This window comes from Hylobates moloch, unplaced genomic scaffold, assembly GCF_009828535.3.
Source record: "Hylobates moloch isolate HMO894 unplaced genomic scaffold, HMol_V3 SCAFFOLD_8, whole genome shotgun sequence".
NCBI lineage: Eukaryota > Metazoa > Chordata > Mammalia > Primates > Hylobatidae > Hylobates > Hylobates moloch.
Window position 1 is genome coordinate 58751431 of NW_026652283.1, and position 19528 is coordinate 58770958.

General features: G+C 45.3%; 1 protein-coding gene and 1 long non-coding RNA gene across 2 annotated transcripts in view; both read right to left on the reverse strand.

Moving 5' to 3' along the window:
• TNN (tenascin N) overlaps positions 1 to 2629 on the reverse strand; it is a 63836-nt gene extending 61207 nt beyond the window's left edge. Inside the window, exons 1-2 of the mRNA XM_032160928.2 lie at positions 2186 to 2629; positions 307 to 681 (exon numbers count right to left, since the gene is read on the reverse strand). Coding sequence (XP_032016819.1) covers positions 307 to 681; positions 2186 to 2594 — 784 coding nt within the window. The 5' untranslated portion in view covers positions 2595 to 2629. The remainder of the gene's footprint in view (positions 1 to 306; positions 682 to 2185) is intronic.
• Positions 2630 to 13200: 10571 nt separating this feature from the next.
• Positions 13201 to 19528, reverse strand: part of LOC116473204 (uncharacterized) — a 41290-nt gene continuing 34962 nt past the window's right edge. The window contains exons 2-3 of the long non-coding RNA XR_004249264.2: positions 15261 to 15471; positions 13201 to 13270 (exon numbers count right to left, since the gene is read on the reverse strand). This is a non-coding gene — a long non-coding RNA (uncharacterized LOC116473204). The remainder of the gene's footprint in view (positions 13271 to 15260; positions 15472 to 19528) is intronic.

Genomic DNA, 19528 nt, shown 5'->3' on the forward strand with positions numbered 1-19528 from the left:
AGGTAATAAATACTGGCCCCCTCACCACACATACACACTCACACACTCACACACAGCCATTAGATCACAAGACCAGTGGTCCTCAAGGTTAGGGCCTCTAACCAGCAGCATCAGCATCACCTGGGAACTTGTTAGAAATGCAAATTCTTAGGCCCCATTGCAGAATCAGAAACTCTGGGGTTGGGACTCAGCAATCTGGCGTAGGCTAAAGGAAGAGACCCCCAAAGATGACAACATGTAATTGACGGTTAAATGGTGCATTGGAAAGAAGAGTCCGGCGGCCCGAGGGCACATCTCCGCTCTCACCCTGGGCACAGTCCAGGCCTGTGAAGCCCTCCTCGCAGTAGCACTCGCCCGTGTCGCAGAAGCCGTGGCCGCTGCAGTCGCCGGGACAGCGCTTCTCGCTGCAGTCCTCCGACATGAAGTCCTCGTGGCACTGGCACATGCCGCGCACGCACTCGCCGTGCCCGCTGCAGTTCTCAGGGCAGGCCGGGTAGCCGCAGTCAGCACCCACGTAGGGCTCGTGGCACAGGCAGCGCCCGTCCACGCAACGCCCGTGGCCACTGCACGCCCCAGGGCAGGCCAGCTGCTCGCAGGCGGGGCCCTCCCTGCCCTCCTCGCAGTGGCAGCTGCAGGTCTCCAGGGAGAAGGTCCCGTGGCCGCTGCAGTGGCGGCTCAGATCTGGGAGGCAGAGGAAAAACAGTAGGCTGCGTTGAAGGGTTGTGCATGGGGATCTCCTTCCTTTGAGATCAGCCGTGCAAGACCCAGAAAGCATTAGCCCCACTCTTAGGGAATGGTGATTTCTGGGTCTTGCACGGCTCTTTTTTGGAGGATGGTGGAGCTCCACAAGGGAGAAAAGGTGTTGGCCCTTTCCAGCCTGGGCCAGGCTTTCTAATCTGTGACATCTGCAAACGTCTCCTTCTTTCTCTGCCTGAAAAGGCTGCAGGACCCACCCTTCTTTCCTTTCCCTTCTCGTATGAATTCCCCTGGTTCCTTCCTCTCTACATGGTGGTCATTATTTAGTGCCTTCCTATGGAGGGGCCTTAAATGCTCCACCCTGGCCAGCTGACACTGCAGGGCAGGACTCCTGGGGGAGAAGTGAGATCCAGGGAGGTTGGAGTTTGCTGGAACTAGCAAGGCTGGGACCTTGTGAAATGAGCCCAGATTGAAGTCTGGAAAAACGGAACTGCAGAAGCTACAAAATAGCCTACTCTCAACTATGGGTATGGTGGAGAAGGGATTTAACCAGGCTCCCCTCTCTGACCCTACACAGCAAGAGGCAGCTGGAGGGTAGACCAGTCAGTGCAGTCTCCTCTGTGGCCCAGCTTCTGCTTCTCAGAACACTTTCTTTTCTTCCTAAAAATGCTTCCAAAGTGGGGGCTCCTCAGAAGCAAGTCCATACTGGTTATTCATGGCAGTGTCCCTGGTGCCGAGTTCTGTATCCGGATCTGATGGTTAAGGTGCTCTTTACCATAGCAATTCCTTCAGGCATGAAATCCTATGCCAAAGTACCGTTCATTATCATTGGATCAGCCTGGGCAGTTTATGTTTAAAAGTGACGGGGTTGTGTAGGGGGAGAACCTTCATTATTTGTAAAATTAAATTGTAATTATTTTACAATTATAATTGTAATTTTTACTAATAACATAATTATAATTTGCTGATTTGTAAATTCCCCTAAGGGCCAGGAATCTTCTACACACCATCTCCAGTTCTCAGAACTATACTAGTTGATAGAATCATCCCTGTTGGACAGTTGAGGAAACATAAGGGATTCACCCAAAGTCACACAGCTGAAAAGTGGTAGAACTGGGATTTGTAACCTGTCCTGTCTAGCTCCAAGGCCCTATCTTTCCTGTGTATCCCATTGCTTCCTCTCTGAGTAGCGCTTTGATTCACAGGTATGACAGCTGCTGGAAGCATTCCCATCTGGAAGCAATAGGCCAGGAGTCTATACTCTCTGCAAGAGCTGCTGGTCCCTCCCTGCTCAGCTTCCAGATGCCCCCTGGAGCTAGTATCAGTGAATAAATGAATAAATAGCAGGGATGGGCCCCCTAGACAAAACCCAGAATGAGAAGTAGGAGCACACCAGAGTCACAAAGTGCTCATGAGGCTAGTGGAAACCCTGGCACATAATGGGTGCTCATCAAATGTTTGTTGAATGAATACCAGGTGGTGAGCTCACCAGTAACTCCCTGGCAGCAGCGCTGGGCACTACACTGTTCCTTCATCTCCACCATCTCTTCCTCCAGCTTCTTCACCCGGGCCAGGAGGTCCTGGACACTGCCTGCCAACTCGCAGTCCTTCTGTGGTGTCTGAAGGCAGATGTTGTGCCTGAAGATGATGTTCTGTTCCTCCCCGGGCTTCCCCAGGGCCAAGAGCGAAGCCCCATCGTCGCTGAGGGGCTGAGGGTCAGCGTCCACCTGAACCAAGGCAGACTTGGGCACATCGATCTTGTAGGTGTGGCTGACAGTGACCTGTTGCTCCTTGTTGCTGCAGCCAGGAGGCTCCAGAGTGGCTGGGGCCGAAGCCACCAGGAGCACAGAGCCAAGCAGGAGCCCCAAGGGGAAGTGGAACATCTCCTGGAGACTCATCCTTGGAAAGACAGGGAGCAGACTCTCCAGGATGCCTGTATTCAGAAACATTGCAAAAGAAAACCATGGAGATGTGCTGAGGGAAATTGGCTTTTTTTTTTTTTTTACCAGATTCTAAGAGCCCACAGGAAGCTGAGAAACCAGCAGAAAGAACTCCTTCTATTTCTCCCAAGGATCCGAACCAAATTACTTTCTGTTCCTGCCTCACAGATTGCATATTCCTGCCTCCTGTCTTTGCTTACTGTTCACACTGCCCAGGATGCCCTTCTCTTCACCTCTCATTCTAGGCTCACCTGCACTTATTAATAATAAGAAGAGCAGCTCTCTTGTGTTGACAGCCTATTGTGTGCCACACTTTGATCCCCCTAATTCTGGATCTTTACAGCAACCCTAATATTATCCTCCCTCTTAACAACATCAACAATAAGAGTTGCACATACAGCACTTGCTATGTGACAGGCACTATTCTAAATGTTCTAAGTGTTTCACATTTATTAACTCATTCCATTCTCACAATTGTCTGTGGAATATACTATGATTACCCCCATCTTATAGATATGGAAACTGAAGCACTAGTACTTTAAATGACTTGGCAACCAGCACCTAGCTCAGAGTGGCAGGATTTGAACCCAGGCATTCTGACCCCAGAGTCCATGCTCATCCCCACAATGCCATGCTGCTTTGCACAGATGAGGAAGCTGAGCAAGTTGTCCTGAGTCCCACAGCCAGAAAGAGCAGAACCTGTACTCAGACCCAAGTCCACTGACTGCAGAGCCAGCATCCTGCTCACGACACTCACTTGTGAACCAGTAAAATATAAGAATTTCTAATAAAATTACCTGCTTTACAAAGTCTTCTCTCCTGTCCCCCTGCCTCACCCAGCTGGAGACTAGCCTCGCTTCTGCTAAGCATTCAGAGAAATAGACCTGTCCCTCACTGCTGGTCTCTTGAGTGTTGACCTGGTGTTACAGTTACTCTTGTATGCAGCTTGTCTCCCCACTAGGCTGTGAGCCTGTTAAGGACAGGACTGGGCTGATTCGTCTTGGGGCCCTCCTGTGGCAGGAGCACAGACACACATGATGAGAGGTTTGGTCACTGTTTCTCAAATCCATCAGTGCATGGGTGGCCTGGTTTGTCAGTCAAGCCAGGCAACCTGAGATGGGGCAGGTGGTTAGGTTTTGCCTCCTGCTTCACCAGGAGGTGGTGTCTTCACCACTGTCAATGAGCAGAATAACTCCTCTCTCCAGCCATTTCCCCTTGTGCTCCCAACTCCCATCTGGGATGGCCCATTCTTTGCACACTAACAAGCTGAGGCAGGACAGACCACAAGAGACCCGGCTTTCACCTCACATTTTGCTCACAGGAACCTCAGTCACAGGATACATCCAAGTTGGGCTTGCATAGCGGCAGTTATCTAGAAAGTGATCTGCAGAGCTGTCTCTTGACAATGGGTTTCTGTAACTAACCCAAGATCTGCAATTATTAATGCCAAAATTTGAAGTCAGGAAACAGTCCTTTCCTGTGGTCTGTGTTTTGCTTGAGCACAGGCTCTCCCTGCCCATGGTGAGCGGCAGTTGGGATATGGTGGAAAGGCACCTCAGACAGGCTCTAGGATGTGCATCCCTAAAAATGCTCCTCATCCTGAGCCTCCACCTCCTCATCTGTAACGTGGGAATGACAGCGTGTCACCCCTCTTAGATGTGAACAGCGGTGAGCACTACGTCTGGTATGTGAGCAGGGATTAGTCAATATTTTGAGGCTTATTTTGTTTTCAATCGATTTACTGAATGTGACTTCCTCTCCTTCCTCATCTGTTTTGCTATAAAGAATAATGCTGGCCGGGCATGGTGGCTCACACTTGTAATCCCAACACTTTGGGAGGCCAAGGCGGGAGGATCACTTGAGGCCAGGAGTTCGAGACCAGTATGGCCAACATGGTGAAACCCTTTCTCTACTAAAAGCACAAAAATTAGCCAGGTGTGGTGGTGCACTCCTGTAATCCCAGCTTCTTGGGAGGCTGAGGTAGAGAACTGCTTGAACCCGGGAGGCGGAGACTGCTGTGAGCCGAGATCGTGCCACTGCACTCCAGCCTGGGCGACAGAGCAAGACTCGATCTCAAATAATAATAATAACGCCTAGGTTGAAAGGCATCTTTCAACTATATTGATCATAAAAGGAAGAAATATTTCTAGCCACTAAGCCAAATTCTAGTAATATGTAAAATGTTTAACTTTTAATAGTCATCATTCATTTAGTATCAGGAAGTTGAGGAAACGGGGTGAAGAGCCCTGGAAGAATAAAAGAAGAAGAAGAATTACAATAGTATTAAATGCTAAATGTTATTTATTGAGTTGCTGCTACGAGCTAGGCATTGGCTGGGTGCATTAATCCTCGTAATTAATCCCCAGAGCTGCCATGTAAGGTTAGTGTTCCTCTCCTCACTCAAAAGGCAAGGAAACCAGATCTGAGAGGTAAAGTCATTTGCCAGGGGTTGCCCAGCAAAGAAGTGGCAGAGCCAGGATTCAAACACAGACCCATCTGATTGCAAGCCTATGCTTGCTCTGCGCCAATATGACATTCTGATACAAATGACAAGTGAGCGCAGTTAGATATATGTCCCTATGCAATGCTTTCATCCGTTATACATGTTGTACCCAAGAGATGTGCCACCACTGTGAATTAAACAGAATGGTACCTATGAAGAGTTTTTCTTTGTGTTACCCCTTTGCCCTCCCACTCCTTCGTGGCTCTTCCTATCATCAAAAGCACGTATTGTTGATAATAATAAGAGCTCACTTCTTCTGAGAACTGACTGCATTTCAGGCACTGGACTCAACACCCGGAAGATGGAATGGAATTGTCAGTAGGACACTTCTTGTTGTCTTGTGACTTGGACCATGGATAATAAGTGCCTGCACATTTCCTTTTCATTTTTTTTTTTTCAGACAGGGTCCCATTCTGTCACCCAGGCTGGAGTGCATTGGCACAATCACGGCTCACTGCAACGTCCACCTCCTGGGCTCCAGTGATACTCCCACCTCAGCCTCCTGAGTAGCCAGGACTACAGATATGTCACAGTGCCTGGCTAATTTTTGTATTTTTTTTTGTAGAGATGGGGTTTCACCATCTTGCCCAACCTGGTCTCAAATTCCTGGGTTCAAGCAGTCTGTCCACCTCAGCTCCCCAAACTGCTAGGATTACAGCCATGAGCCACTGCACCTGGCCATGCCCACACATTTCAAAGACAGTGTGCTACTGGAGGTTTGGGGGTTGGGGGTGGGGTCACGGTGAATTAGTGGGGGTGGCAGGCAAAGAGACCAGTGCCTGATTCTGGCCCGGAGGAATTCACAGGTGGAAGCTCAGCTGGAACAGGCTGTGTGGCAGAGAGAGGAAGGGGGCTGCAGTGTGACAGGACTGAAACTCAGACTTTGGCGAGGCCGAGTTGATGTCACAGAAATGAGGCATGTTAGAGCTACCAAGAGGGCAGTTCAGGGCCCGAGCTGAGGTGCAGGTCCACCATTCAGCAGGAGTGTGCCACCCCAAGGGGGCGACTGCAGGAGGACATGCCCAGTGGGTGAGAAGGGGAATATCTAAAGATCCCACAGAAGCTCCCCACAAAGGAGGGGTGGCCCAGCACTGGAAGCATTCACCATAACAAGGGCATCCAACAGAGGGAACCACAACAGCCCCAGTAAAGTAAAAGTGCCCTCTCCTTTCTTTTATAACCCCCACCTCGCCCCAGGCAGCAGCAAGCTGGTGAAGCCAGAAGCAGCCATGCATGTTAAGGAGAGAGAAGTGGAGAGAGGAAAGCACCAAGCCCCTTCCCTCCAGCTTCTCTGCAGATTCCAGCACCAGGTCTGAGCTGAGAAAGAAGAAAAGATGTGGCCTAGATGAGAGACCGAGGCTCAATACTGAAATGGACTTGCCTTCACAAAAGCAATTCTCTTCTAAGACCAAAAGCCACCAGAAAAGCTCCGGAATCTGCTTGAGATTTTTGTCAGAGGATGCGGAGAGTGGGAAGCCAGGAGAATGAGTTGGAAGGCAGGTGTAGGCTAAAAATAATGATATTTCACAACGGCCATCCTTAGACGTTCATCACAAAGATAAAAGCCACACACTATTCTCCACTTGATCGCCAGGATAGGAACTGAGGCTCAGTGGCATTGAGCAACTGATTATGCAATTGATGAGCACACGGCCACAGATGCAACCCCAGGTACACAGTGTCCAGCAATGGAGCCACTAATCCCTGTGCACTTCTGCCGTTCACCAGTAACAACGCATATTGATCCCTGAAGCACCTACTGTGTTCATGGCAGCACATGGGTTTCCACTGTCCAAAAATCTTCTTCCTGGGCAAAAATAGGGCTGAAAAAGCAGACTTCTCTGCCCATGCTTTCCATCCCACCCCCCACCCCCAGCCTGAGACATAAATGAAGTGCAGATGGTTTTCTGAAGAAGTTCTCAACGAACGCAAAAAAAAAAAAAAAAAAAAAGCCGTGGACTCTTGCCATAAACCACAGCAAGGCTGCCCAGAGCCCAGGTCTACAGCATTTGTTTTTGTAGCCTGGAATATGAGAAATCCCAGAAGTCCCTGTTGGAGCCCTTGGTGTTGCCTGTCCTTCTGATTTGTAACAAGATGTCCTCATTAATTACTGCCTCTCAGATGCCACAAGTTGCGCTCAGATTTTCCTGGGTAGGTTGATTGTTCGAAAGAAGATGAGAGCAAGGGAAATCCTCAACCTAACGCTCTGTCAAGTGTAATGAGCAAGAAGAGAAGCCTGCTGGCTCTCACTCCAACACGTGGCAGGAAAGAGACTCCTTGTTTAACAGCAGAAGGGAAGGATGACTTCATCGACTCTTTCAGTATGCACAGCAAACCACAGGCTGAGCTCCACGAGGGTGGGGAGGGGGCAGACAGGGCAGAAGATTTTTCCGAGCAAAACGCAGGATGATACATTTCCAAATAGGGAGGATTATTCTGCTGAGGGGTATTTTCCCATGGAAAGTTGGGTAAATACTGCAGGGATGCATGAAGCGAAGGACATTTACATGCAGGAAATGTGTATACAGGAACCACGGGAAACCAGTTGTCCCCAAGAATCATTGTCTTACAGAAGCTGGTCATTAATTCTGACTGCAGGAGGGGTGTTGGGTGGTGTGGGAAGGTGGGAGGGAGGGATACATTAGACTCAGGAACAAATGCTGCCTTGTGTTGCTTTTACCAGAAAGGCTCTTTGAGGAGTACACGACTGACCATGGGCTGCATGGATGGTCCCCGTACTTCTGCCTTCAGATGTTGCAGGGCTCTATGCTTCTGCTGTGTTCTCTCTTGGTATCTGCATCTACCCCTGTGGCTTTAATTTCCAGCCAAATATTGACAGCCACCAAATCTGTATGCATGTTCCTAGCCCAGGTATCCTTGTGAGCTCAGAGATGACAGAGATGGCCGTGACTGTGCTGATCCCCTCTGTATCACCAGCCTCATAGCACAGTCCTGCCAAAGTAATATTTTGTGAAGTAAGTAGTAATAGCCACTGGATTTGTTTGTGTCTGTGTATGTGTGCTTATTAGATAATGGACACTGTGCCAAACGCTATAAAAATTATCCTCATTTAATCCTCAAAATCCTGGGAGTCAGTTGATATCATTCTTTGTGACAGGTCCTCAGAGAAGTTAAGTAATTTGCCAAAGGACACACAGCTAAAAAGCAGCAGAGCTGGGATCACACACCAGGTCTGTCCACTGCCCGCATCTGTGTTCTTCATCTCTCTGTTATATGTCCTGTATACACACACACACACACACACACAAAAAAAAAAAAAAAAAAAAAAAAAAAAACACCAAATGTCCTCTGTTCTGCCACGTGTTTTTAAGAGAGGGTTTTTTTCCTGAAAATAAAAGAAACCCAAAGCATAAACTGGGTTTTCAGTTAAAAATTAATAAATTGATAACTAAGTCCTGTGCCTGTACTTCCGCTGAGTGGTGCCAAGGATGATCCACTGGGAACATGAATTGTATTTCCCTCACATAGAGGTTAAGTCCCAGTCAATTCTCATGAGAAGCTGGAGAATTCCCTTCCTAGGAAACAGCAAAGTGCACGGAGACTTCTGTCTGCAGGGGTAGATGGCATCCAAGCCTTGGTCAAGGGAGGAGAATGGCCCCTGAATCCTGATGGTCCTCTTGGACCCCAGGGGTGGATGGTTTCTGTGTCACCTCATTTTCCCCAAAGAAGGACACACACCCTGGGTCAGGAAAAAAAAAATACTACTTACGCCAAAGAAGAGAGGTAGCCAATTTCTAGCCACTGTTACAGACCTTTATACTTAAATTCAGGGCTTCCTCTGGTTCCCTTATTATCTCATCCTGCCTTGACAGTTAACCACAGGAAAATGAAAGCACTGCTTTGGGTTTTAGAAAAAGTGTATCATCATGGTTTTCCAGCAGAGTCACTTAAGAAGATATTCTGTCCCCAAATGACAGGGTGGATATCATTAAACTATGAAAGAAAATGAGGGAGATGAGTGGCTAGGGATGCATCAGTGTCACAAATGTCACTGGCAAACTTGTCACTCCTTCCTTAACTCTCTTGGGCATATTTTGCTAATGATCTACAGCTTGGGCCCTGGGTGACTCAGGGGTCTTCCCTGTACTTCCCAAGTAACCTGGTCCAGGACAGCAAGTTCTCAGCTGGCTGAGGAATCTACCCTGGCTCAGCTCACCTTGAACTAGAGGCTTAGATGACCGATTTCACCTCTGTATCTCTTTCTCCTTCAGATCCAAGAACATGGATATACAAGGGAGGTCTGTCTCTCCTGGGTTAAACTCCAGTGGAAGCAAGTACATACAAACATTTTTATTTCTAGTCTCTGACGTTGAATATAGGATTGCATATAGGATACAAGACAGCTAAGTGTGGAAGAGAATGGAAATTTGGTTTTATGTGATAGGGCTTAGTATGGTCACATTCTGGGCATCACTCTGTCCCCCCATTCTCCTACTTCTGTGGGACACCCAGGGAGTGTCCAGGAAGTCCTTGGAGATGACTCTCACGCTACCCTTTTCCTGGAGAGCCATCCCATCAAGTCTGCCCACCCGCCTGAGGCTAGAAAAGATCAAGGATGGTGTCCTGACCCAGCCTCAGCACTCAATCACTTTTTCAGGGGTGGCCACAGGCTCATTTTGTTTTGTTTTGACAACTGACTCTTAATCTGCCTTGCAAAGCTCAAATGAGTGATGATAATGGTAGCTACCATTTTCTATGCATTTATTACGTGCCAGGCTCTGTGCAAAGCACTTTAAAATCTCCTTTTGAGCATCAGGCAAAGATGTCCATTTACCCCCAGAGAATGAATCACTTTCTCACAGCAAGAACTTCCTTTAGCTTTTGTGGGACCAAGCTCATGCACAATAACAAGATAAAATAGACACAGGACCTAAATTCAGGAACCTTTCTCTCCCTTATTCAACCAAACAGCCAGTCCCCAGAATGACTAAATATTACTTTGTATACAATTAGCCCTAATATCCATGGGTGTGAGGGGCATCAGATTAAAACAAAACAAAACAAAACAAAAAAAACTCTGCAATTTCTTTCTTTAGCTAATGTGTTGTTTTCCACATTGAAGTAACTTTAAAGTTCCAGCCTTCTAGCAAGGAGGAGAGCGTTTGCTAATTTCCAAGCATTTGCACTGTTCCACTCACATTTGCTGGGTACAGATTCAAATGGTGGCTAGGCAGCATTAGCAGTGAGTCTATTGTGGCAGAAGCAGCAAAGTCCCTGTCCATCCAGAGATCAGGCCTGAGATCTTAGCATCCTCAGCTCACAGACTGGTGGCTCCAGATGTGGCTACAGGACCTAAACCATGATCTCATGTCTGTATCCAGATTCTATAGGAGCCAAGGCTCTGGAATGAGCAGTGAATGGACAAAAGTTTCCACTGGGCCTGGGCACAATTTCCTCAGGCATCTTCTCAGAAACAGAGCTCTGCCCACCCTACATTTCAAACCACAGAGCAGCACTGGACTGGAAAACCAGAAGCCACGGGATGGTTTGAAATCATTTGTTCTATTTTCCCTCCTTCGGGAGTCAGCTACAGCCTACAAACTGGGGACAAAGCAGTACTTAGAGTTATATGAAAGAATGCCAGGTGCCTTCTTCCCTTCTCTCCTGGAAAAATGATACCAGTATTGATACTCTATTTTTTCCTGTGTCCAACGCTGTGACCTTGATTCTGAGTCTGCAACAAATGTCCGAATGTCAAGAGGCCAGCCTCCAATATGTAGCCCTGACCGAGCAAGGTACCATCTGATGCCTTGGTGACACCTCAGCTTTTCCAAGAACCAGTGGATTTTAGGCACTGTGGCTAACCTGTGTCCCGATGTGGGCAGTTTGTTACTTTTATGTTGGAACTTGTTCTTTTTTTTAATGCTTATATAGGGCAACACAGGTTTCATTCTTTTAAGTGAAGCCCTGCCTGTTCTCATTCATTCTTTCTCCATCCTTCCCCCAGATCTCTCCCAAGCACAAAAATTAATAAATAAGTAAAAAGTAAGACCTCCAAAAACTAGTTTTTTTGTTTGTTTTCTTTGTTTTTGTTTTGTTTTGTTTTTGTTTTTTAGATGGAGTTTTGCTCTTGTTGCCCAGGCTGGAGTGCAATGGTTCGATCTCAGCTCACCACAACCTCCACCTCCCAGGTTCAAGCATTTCTCCTGCCTCAGCCTCCCGAGTAGCTGGGATTATAGGCATGCGCCACCAGGCCCGGCTAATTTTTTGTATTTTTAGTAGAGACAGGGTTTCTCCATGTTGGTCAGGCTGGTCTCGAACTCTCGACCTCAGGTGATCCGCCCACCTCAACCTCCCAAAATGCTGGGATTACAGGCATGAGCCACCGTGCCCGATCAACCACATCATTTTTTTAGATGTCTTGAAATGTTTTCTTTGAGGTATTGTGAGGGTAATAGTATGGGGATTTCAAGAGAAGTTGTCGTCTTAACAAATAATAATTAAAACCTGTAAAATTAAATGTCTGGATATACTTCAAAGCTGTTCGAATGTGTTTGCAAACATCCCCTTAACTGATTCACACAAAATCCAGAAAAAGGGAAAGTTATCATAGCTTCCTAATCATAACTAAAATAACAATTCTGTTTTAGGATTTAAAAGAATAATGAAATATAACAAATACTAAATTATCCAAAAAAAGAGAGAGAGAGAAAGCTTTGACATTGTAAATAAGTTAAAAAGAAAAAAAGATGAGAAGGAACATCTTAAAGGAAACATTTTATACAAAAATATGTTACTCCAGGTAGAAACTGATGCAACACAGACTGCATCCGTGTTGCAGGAAAGAGGATAACTATGCTTAGCCCTGTCTGAGATTGGAGTATAATACTAAGGATGCAGTACACGAATCCTGAGAGGTACTTCCCAATTCATTTTAACTCTTCATGGAGGTGATAGGAGACTAACTACACTGCCCGGATTTTCAGGCTCAGGAACGGAGGCACCTGAGCCACCACTTTTGAGCTCATCCGCATTGGCCACCTTCCTCCCTCCAGCAAGTAAAGCTTGGGCAACTGGCACTCTTACCCGGGAGGCTGCCGGGTGCTTCTTCCAATGCTGCTGCTCCTGTGAGCCGGTCTCCTCCTGCCGCAGACCTTGGTACTTGCTGGTCGTCCCTCGTTCTCATCTCTCCTTGGCTTCCCTCCCTGGGTTTAAATCCTGTCTAGGCCAGAGGAGGAGCAAATGGAGACTCCTGGTGTTTTCCTCCCTTGCTAGCAAGGACTCTGCTAAAGGATAATGAGCAATTCCTTCTCTTATTCTAACTAAGAAAGAAAAATACATACATTTCCTTCTTCTTTTTCACTTTGATTACACAGCAGCTAAAAATACTGGAAGCTGTTTCCATTTAAGCGAATCCAGAATAAGGATATTAAAAGAGTTTGCCTGTCTCCTAGCCAGGAGCTGGGTCTCGGGGTTCAAAAGTGAATTTATAAAGTTTCTTTCTCTTTTTCCTGTTTCAGGCATTCTGGGACTTACTGCCTACTGCTTTTAAAATGGAAAAAAAGCCTTTAGCACAGAAAGAAATGAGCAGAGACCCTCAGGGACAGAAGCTCTTCTGACTTCCCTCCTCCTTCATCCGTCGTCTCACACTTGTGAGTGGCAGGGCTCTTAAGTAGGGGCAGGAATAACAGACTGGGGACATTTGGTCCCACAAGCCCACTCTGACCCTCACCCCATCCCAAATGCCTCCCACATGCCAACAGCACAAGAGCTCCAAAACCAGGAAAGAATAGTCGTGCCCCTTTCTGGCTGCTCTTCCTCTTTTGCCCTCAGATGGACAGGCCTTCATCCTTCCTATGAACCAGAGTCATTTCAATAGGGCATGGGCTGATACCTGCCACCCTTCCTTACACCCCATCCCTCTCCTGCTCTGTGGGAAGTAGATTCTGGAGTGCAGATCCACAACGAAATGAAGGAGACCATATATTTCCAGTTCACCTATGTCAGCATCAAATGCTGCTGGAGGGAAAGGAGAAGGAGAGATGGGGGACCAAAAAGTGGCCCCCAGAAATTGGAGGGGGGTGTCCAGGGGCAGCTTGCCTGTATCTGAAGCTTGTGTCTGCTACTTGCAAACGACTTTGACAACTTCTTTGTGGCTCAGCTTACTCATCTGTAAAATAGGAATAGTGTCTTATGGTTATTGTGAGGTTCAAATGAGTAGATGGGGTAAAGAACTTAGACTAGTCCCAAGACACAGTGAGGACTCGGTAAAGATTACCTGCTACCATGATTATTATAATTTTTAAACTCTCCTTATGTATCCCACTAAATCATATTTGATCCTCTCCACCTCAGTCCAGGTAGGTTCACAGTTCTCTGCCCTCCACTTACAACCACAAAATAATCCTGCTATCTGGCCCTGGAATCTGGGCCGGCCATATACAGAGGTGACCAGTGCGGTATGAACCAGGGTCACCAGAAAATTTCCCAACTCCCAAACATCTCTTTTCTCCCTTGGACTTTTTTTCTCTGCTTCTTAAAAGGGAAAAGCTCTCCCAGAGGATCCTAAGACTCTATTGCACTCTCAAGTTGTTCTCCTATTCTTAATTTCCTTTCACTAATTCTCCCCAAATGAGTGGTCTTCACCAACTCTCTCCATCACCCCATTTTCCATGCCCTCAATAGGAATAACTAAACCAGTGCACCAGTCTCCTAAGAAGCCACCTTCCTCCAGCCTCTCCTTATTACAGCTGGTATTAGTTAGTTGCAGGACATGGAGCTGTAGCAAAGGGACCCTCCAATGCAGTGGCTTAACAACATAGATGATTTCTCTCACAAACAGTAGAAGACAGTGGCCCAGGGCTGGTAGGGCAGTGCCGCCATCCACAGCACACACCCACCACTCTCTAGGGCCATCATCTCCCAGCCAACAGGAAGGGTAAAGGGATGAGAGCAGATGGAAGTGCATGCTCATTCCTTACAAACACAAAAACAGAAACTTTTTATTTTATAATTATTTCAGACTTGCAGAAAAATTGCAAAAATATTAAAAGAATCCCTGTATACCCTTCACTCACATTCTCCAAGTGTTAACATTTTATTATATTTGCTTTATCATTCATTCTCTCTTAATAGTTTTCCCTGAAAACATCTGAGAGCAAATTAAAGACATGATTTATCTCTTTACCCTTTATGTCTAAAAAACTTCAGTATAGGGTGTTTCCCAACAACAAGGGCATACTCTCCCATAACCTCAATACAATGATCAAAATCAGGAATTGACATTGACATAATACTATTGTCTAATTTATAGACAATATTCAAATTCCATTGATTGTTTCTCTAATGTCTTTTATAGGAAAAGAAAAATAATTTACTGGCCCAGGATTCAATTCAGGATAATTAATTGCATTTAGTTGTCCTGTCTTTAAAATGTCCTTAAATTGGAATAGTTCTTCAATCTTTATCTTTCATGACCTTAACATTTTTGAAGAGAAAACATCAGTTATTTTAAAGAATGTCCTCAGTTTGCATTCGTGTGGTGTTTTTTCATGCCTAGATTTAGGCTATACATTTTTGGCAGGCAGCAGCAGAAGCAGCTTGTCTTTGATCCATCACATCAGGAGACACTTGATGGCAGTCTGTCCCAATGTTGGTGATGTTACCTTGGACCACTTGGTTAGGGTGATATCTGTCAGGTTTCTCCACAGTAAATATTTGCCCCCTTTTATTTAACAGGTATATTGTGGGATGATGTTTTTAAACCATGTAAATATTCTGCTTCTTTTTATATTTTCACCCACTACTTTTAACACACATTGTTGATTCTTGCCTGGAACAATTACTACTATGCTGGCTGCCAAATGGCGATTTTCCTAATTTCATCTTTCTTTTTATGTTTACTAGATAAAATTCTATTATAAAAAATAATTTTTCTTCCCCCACCTTTACTTTATTAATTACTTTATATTCAAAGTGACTCATATTCTTTTTTTCATTCTATGGGTTATATTCCTGTACTATCATTATTTTGTTGCTCAAATTGCCCCAGATTTGGCCAGGGGGAACCCTTCAGGCTGGTTCCTGTGTGCTTTTAACACACTCCCATCATTCTTTGAGAGTTTCCTTACTTTTGGCACAGCAAGACATTCCAGGCTTACCTTGCACTTCTCCTGCTCAGTCCTTTAGAAGCAGCCATTTCTCCAAAAATCTTTATTTCTTTCTATTGGAGAATGATGCACATTTTGGATAACCCTCGAAAAGGTACACATCACTGCTTTTGCATCCCATTGGCCAGAATTTAGCCAATGTGCACATACAGCTTCCAGAGAGGCTGGCACAGTGGTTGTGTTCAACTAAATCTCAGGAGCTCTGTGAGTTAAGAAAGGAAGAAAGAATAGGGGTTGATGGGCAGCTTGAAGTCTGCCACAGAGCCTACCCAATCACTACTGGCATAATGTTCTCCCTGAATTCTAAAATCCAATCATATCATTTCCCTGCCCCAAATCCTCCAGAAACTCTCATTACTTACAGGATTAAGCTTCTAAAGTTCACTGTAACTGCCCCATCATGCCCCTTCCTATGCACCTCCATATCCAAATTATTCCCCTGCTATTTACAAATACAAACCATCAGGTTTTTGATTTTTTATTTATTTTTTTGAGACAGAGTCTCACTCTGCTGCCCAGGCTGGAGTGCAGTGGTGAGATCTTGGCTCACTGCAACCTCCAACTCCCGGGTTCAAGTGATTCTCCTGTCTCAGCCTCCTGAGTAGCTGGGATTACAGGCACCCACCACCACGGCCAGCTAATTTTTTTTTTTTTTAGTAGAGGCGGGGTTTCCTCATGTTGCCCAGGCTGGCCCGGAACTTCTGACCTCAGGTGATCCACCTGCCTCAGCCTTCCAAAGAGCTAGGATTATAGGCATGAGCCACCACACCCAGCCCAAACCATCAGTTTTAACCAACTCAGCCTCCTCTCAGTCTCTAGTAAACATGATGCTCCTCCTTGTCTCCAGACACTGGTGATGCAGTCCCCACTTCTTGAAGTCAATCCCATCTCCACATCCAAGAGATCTGCTCAGATTTCCCTACTACAATCGCCTGAATCAGTGTGAAATGTTTTTTTAACACCTGGCTTCAGAGTTTTTCTTAGAGAGATAACTCTCTTTGTTCAGGAAAATACTTAGGATCCTTAGGACAAGTTTGCAATGAAACAAAGGAACAAACAAACCAATAAAAAAAAGCAAAACTGCTCTGCATGAAATAAATAGGAACCGGCAGTGGGAAAACAGAAAAGATTGTTAAGATTATGAAGGTCGTGAGGCTAAGGCCTGGGGAGGAGTGGGACAGATGAAATAGGAAAATCACTTTTAAGAACAAGAATGTCTACTCAATATTACATTGTTTGCTTTGCCTTTTTTTTGGGGGGGGGGACAGAGTCTCACTTTGTGGCCTAGGCTGGAGTGCAATGACACAATCTTGGCTCACTGCAACTTCTGCCTCCCAGGTTCAAGTGATACTCCTGCCTCAGCCTTCCAAGTAGCTGAGACCACAGGTGCGCACCACCACACCTGACAAATTTTTGTTATTTTTAGTAGAGATGAATTTCACCATGTTGGCCAGGCTGGTCTGAAACTCCTGGCCTCAAGTGATTCACCCGCCTTGGCCTCTCAAAGTGCTGGGATTACAGGTGTGAGCCACCACTCCTGGCTTGTTTGCTTTGTTTTCTATAAATCCCTCTTCCTGGTCCCAAACCTTAAGTTAAGTCTTCCACCCACACAAACACTTTTTTTAACTCATGTGATGGGGGGGAAAGATAAACCAAAAGACAGGAGCTACGTCGTACACCTGGGTCAGCACTGCATGAGGAAATGTCTGTAAGATGTGAGGCATAGTGCAACAGACTTCAGAGGAAGCAGGAATTCGGGTCCAGGCATGACCCCTGGGATGGAAGCCCTTCACGCTGCCCAGGACAGAATCCAGAGGAGTTGGTGATGGATGTCGGAATGGGGAGATCTCGGATTTCTCACAAATTTTAGGATCGAGGTTGGAGCCAATTTTATTTAACTCCCTAAGAAAGCTGATCTTGGCTGACACCTGAGCTATAGGATTTCTTCTCAGAATTCTTCATTTAGAGACTTTCAGTAGTGGCTAGCTGTTAGTTGTGTCCACGCAGAGGCTCCTTAATTTCAGTATGAGCTCATGGAGAATGAGGACTGTTTTCTTTTATTGCCTTCACTACCTATGGTATTGTAAAGTAAATAATAAGCTACCTGAAATTCCATCATGACAGATTTATGCCTTAAGATGCCCAAGGACAAGGCAAATTCCCCAAACATATGGGGCCTGCACCGTGGTAGCAGGCCCTATTTTGCCTGCCTCCCCGACAGCCTTGCCCTTCTTCTTCCCCAAGAACCCTAATTTTATTTTGATGTCTACTCACCACCTCCTGATCTTGGTTGGGCTCAGGGAAGGGCTCTGACTGATCTAAGCCAACCAGGGTAATTTCATCACCCTTGCCAGTGACTAATTTAGGCAAGAACATGCAGTGAATTTGAGGATGGGTGAGACATAAAGGAGAGGACATCGATGGAGATTCAAGGAAAGGTTCCTTCACTCAAAAAAAAAAAAAAAAAAAGACCAGGTGTGGTGGCTCACATCTACCATCCCAGCACTTTGGGAGGCCAAGGCAGGCAGATTGCTTGAGCTCATGATTTGAGACCAGCTTGGGCAACATGATGAGGCCCCATCTTTAAAAAAAAAACAAACAACAACGAAAAAAAAAAAACCCACAACAACAAACACAAAACACATACACAAAAATTAGCTGGGCATAGTGGTGTGAGCCTGTAGTCCCAGCTACTCTAGAGGCTTAAGTAGGAAGATCACCTGAGCTCAGGAGGTCAAGGCTGCAGGGTGCTGTGATCATGCCCCTGGACTCCAGCCTGGGCAACAGAGTGAGACCCTGTCTCAAATCAAAACAAAACAAAACAAATTCAAAAGAATTGGATATTGTCACATCTACAAAGAACACCTAGAACTGTGGCAGACACCTTATAACCAACCATAAGGGGTGCTAGCCAAAGACAAAGAAAACACACCAAGGATGTCGGAACAGAAAATGGAAGAAATCCTGTGTTTTTATGATGTTGCTATCCTGCTGAATTTACCACCTCTCAAGTTTTCCTACTTCAGAACTCTCTTGAATTGGGAGTTTGTTTTTTAGAGCTGCTAGCATTCTAAGGGATTCAGGTTTTTTTTTCTTAGTAACATGTAAATGGCAAAATGATACAAGAGCCTATACTCAAACTAGGGGAACAGTTTGACATGAAACTAATTTCAACTCATTTTGTCCAAATAGTATAACCCATTCCAGAACAACCCAGAAAAAAGACACTAATTCGAATGATGGTTCAACCAACATGTTATTATGTCTTACTTTATTTGAGAAAAATGTAGGAGAAAGCATTCCAACGTCAGTCATCTGTGGTCATCTCTAACTGTATTCATCCTAAGAAATCACCAAAAACCCAATAGGCCAATGTGCTGGCTCTAAGGGAGCCTGAATCAGTTGTCTAGTTTGGAGACCTAGAGCTGCTCTCAGCTGGTTTTGATCTGTTTGAGCTGGCTGGAAGATATGCCTTCATATCTTTAATTAGGATTCTGCTGAATCTAAAAGAACTGAAACCAAAGCTGAACAGACCTCTAGGGTCAAGATCTTGTATTGGCGCTCTCTCTCTCTGTGTGTATGTGTGTGTGCGCGCGCGCACGCGTGCTCTCGCACACCATAAATTATCTTTATTCTGTACCCATTTTCTTATTATTCATCCCTTGTAATAGTTATTGAATTCAAGTCTCTAATAGTGCTTACAGAGATGCACCATCTTTGACTTTAGATGTGTGTGCCTGTAAAAACAGAGACGAGAATGTGGGATTCAGCAAAGAAGGTTTATTACTCCCTTCAAGGCAATGAAAGACCTTGATTCTTTTCCCATCAATATTTCCTTCTCTTGGGTCAATATGTTTTATATCCATCTCAGTAGAAGTCAGTATCTTCTCATTAACCTCTTTTAGCAATAGCAGTTGCTATGAGCCAATGACCTGGTGTGTGAAATCAGAAATCTGCATTTGCAGCTAGGCATCCAGAACCTAGGGGCTGACAGTTCGATCCTCAGAAGGTTCTTCATGCATTACTTGCCCATAGGTTGCTATTTTGTAAATATCATTATTTTAATGACAAAAATAACTTATTATTGTAGACTAACTAGAAAATGTATAAAAATATAAAAAAGAAAATTACGATTTTCTGTAATAGTCACAACCAGAAATAACCAGTAATTTTTTCTACAAATGTTTTCATATGTAGACATACAATATCTGTGCACATACATAAAAACAAGATTAAACAATTAAGATTATATTATATAG